The sequence below is a fragment of the Aureobasidium subglaciale genome, assembly GCF_000721755.1.
Source record: "Aureobasidium subglaciale EXF-2481 unplaced genomic scaffold scaffold_55, whole genome shotgun sequence".
NCBI lineage: Eukaryota > Fungi > Ascomycota > Dothideomycetes > Dothideales > Saccotheciaceae > Aureobasidium > Aureobasidium subglaciale.
This window is the reverse complement of record NW_013566940.1, coordinates 3,781-5,451: the sequence shown is the minus strand read 5'-3', so window position 1 is coordinate 5,451 and position 1,671 is coordinate 3,781. Positions and strand designations below refer to the sequence as shown.

The window sequence follows — 1,671 nt, the reverse complement described above, 5'->3', positions numbered from 1 at the left end:
GCAACTCGCATCGGAGGTCGACGTTGTGTGGCCTAGACCTGGCGAATTGGGACTTAAGACAGTCGTCGCTACGGAGACGGAGTAGGACGCGATTAACGGTCTTAGTCGTAACAACGTAGTCCTCACCGCACTAGACGAGGCAGAGACCGCCGCCAGCAACCTNAAGCCGGTCGACAAGGCGCCGGACGCTCTCGAAAAGGACCGGGAAGCAAAGCTGGAGTTCNAGCAAGGTCTTGTCAAGTCGAGCACCCCTTTGCCGACCTTCGAGGAAGCTTGCGCATACCTTGAGCTGTNAAAGGAGACCCTCCCCGAGATAGATCCGACCCTCTACAGAACCGATCGCCCAGCCTTCTTAGCCGCATTAAGACCTCACGCAGAGCCACAGTTCACTAAGGAGCTTCGACTCAAGTCGCACCAGGTCACCGGTGTCGCCATGCTGCGTATGATGGAGAGGTCGGCACTCTATGCCGCCATCCTCGCTGACGAGATGGGCCTCGGCAAGACCATCTCTGTCTACAGCACCATTGTCGCCGGCGCCCGCTATGCCGAGCGAAATGAGCGCTCTAGCATCCTTAATGGAATGGAGTATAAGCCTACACTCATTATCGCACCCTCCGGGGCCCTTCTTCCTTAGAAGGGTAATGCGCTAAAGTACTTCTCGGAAGAATTGTTCGTCTACTACTTCTTTGACACCCCTTCTACGGTAGCCGAGCACGAGCGGCTACGAACGATCGGCAGCAAGATCGAAGACTTAAAGGAACACGTCGCCTCCCTCGACCCTTACGACCCTTCCACCGAGCGCCATGTCTACATCACAACTGTCGGGACCTGGGCGCACCGGAGCGTGAAGCAGAAGGAGGGCGTTAAGCGTGTGAACAGGGCTAACGGAGGGGCTAAAAACGTCGACGCTTACCGCGAGGATGCAGACGACGAGGTAATAGAGACCATAAACGAGAATGATGCAGCCGACTGGGAACACCATTGTCAGGGCAAGTTCGGCAGAGTCGTAGTTAACGAGGCACATTGCATTAAGGGTACTCGTACTAAGGCGCATAAGGCCGTAGTGGAGACCAACGCTAATGCGGTGATCCTCCTAACTGGCACACCAATCTCGAACCGACTATTACAGTTCTCGGGCCTCCTAAGTGTTATCGTCAGACCCGACATAGACCTCGACCATCACGACGACCTCGCTAGCGACGACGATCCGCATAATTACGTCCAGTCGATAAGTGACATAACAGATGCCTTTAAGGGCATGACTGTCGAGCAAAAGTTGTCCTCGGACAACTTTTCTAAGTTCTTTAAAGTCCTGAACCCCGAGAGATTCGCCTATCTCGCCAGGTAGGTAGAGAGCTCGGGTGCTTATAACAACGCCGGCGTCGGTGCCGGGATCATCCTACCTGTATTCTACCTATGCCTGATCGCCCGCGCTTAGGGTTCGTTCACCTAAGTTGGACCCCACCAGATCTTATGCGCCGAAATCCCCCCTACCCGGGTGAAGGTTATGGAGTTAAAACTTCAATACTCACAGCGCATCAAGTACCGCGAGATTTATCTCGAAGAGGCTACTAAGGCGGCCGCCGCTGCTGCAGAGGGAGCGGATAAAGACGCCGCCACTAACGGTTTCGGTAACACGGCCTTAGTCCGACGTCTAACCATAGCCTCACA

General features: G+C 54.8%; 1 protein-coding gene across 1 annotated transcript; it reads left to right on the top strand.

Moving 5' to 3' along the window:
• Window positions 1–433: 433 nt before the first annotated feature.
• On the top strand, window positions 434–1,348 carry AUEXF2481DRAFT_9683 (uncharacterized protein; the record flags this gene model as incomplete). Its single annotated transcript, XM_013483184.1, has 2 exons — window positions 434–585; window positions 739–1,348. 2 exons carry the CDS (start codon window positions 434–436, stop codon window positions 1,346–1,348), a joined length of 762 nt encoding a protein of 253 aa, XP_013338638.1.
• Between the last annotated feature and the right edge of the window lie 323 nt (window positions 1,349–1,671).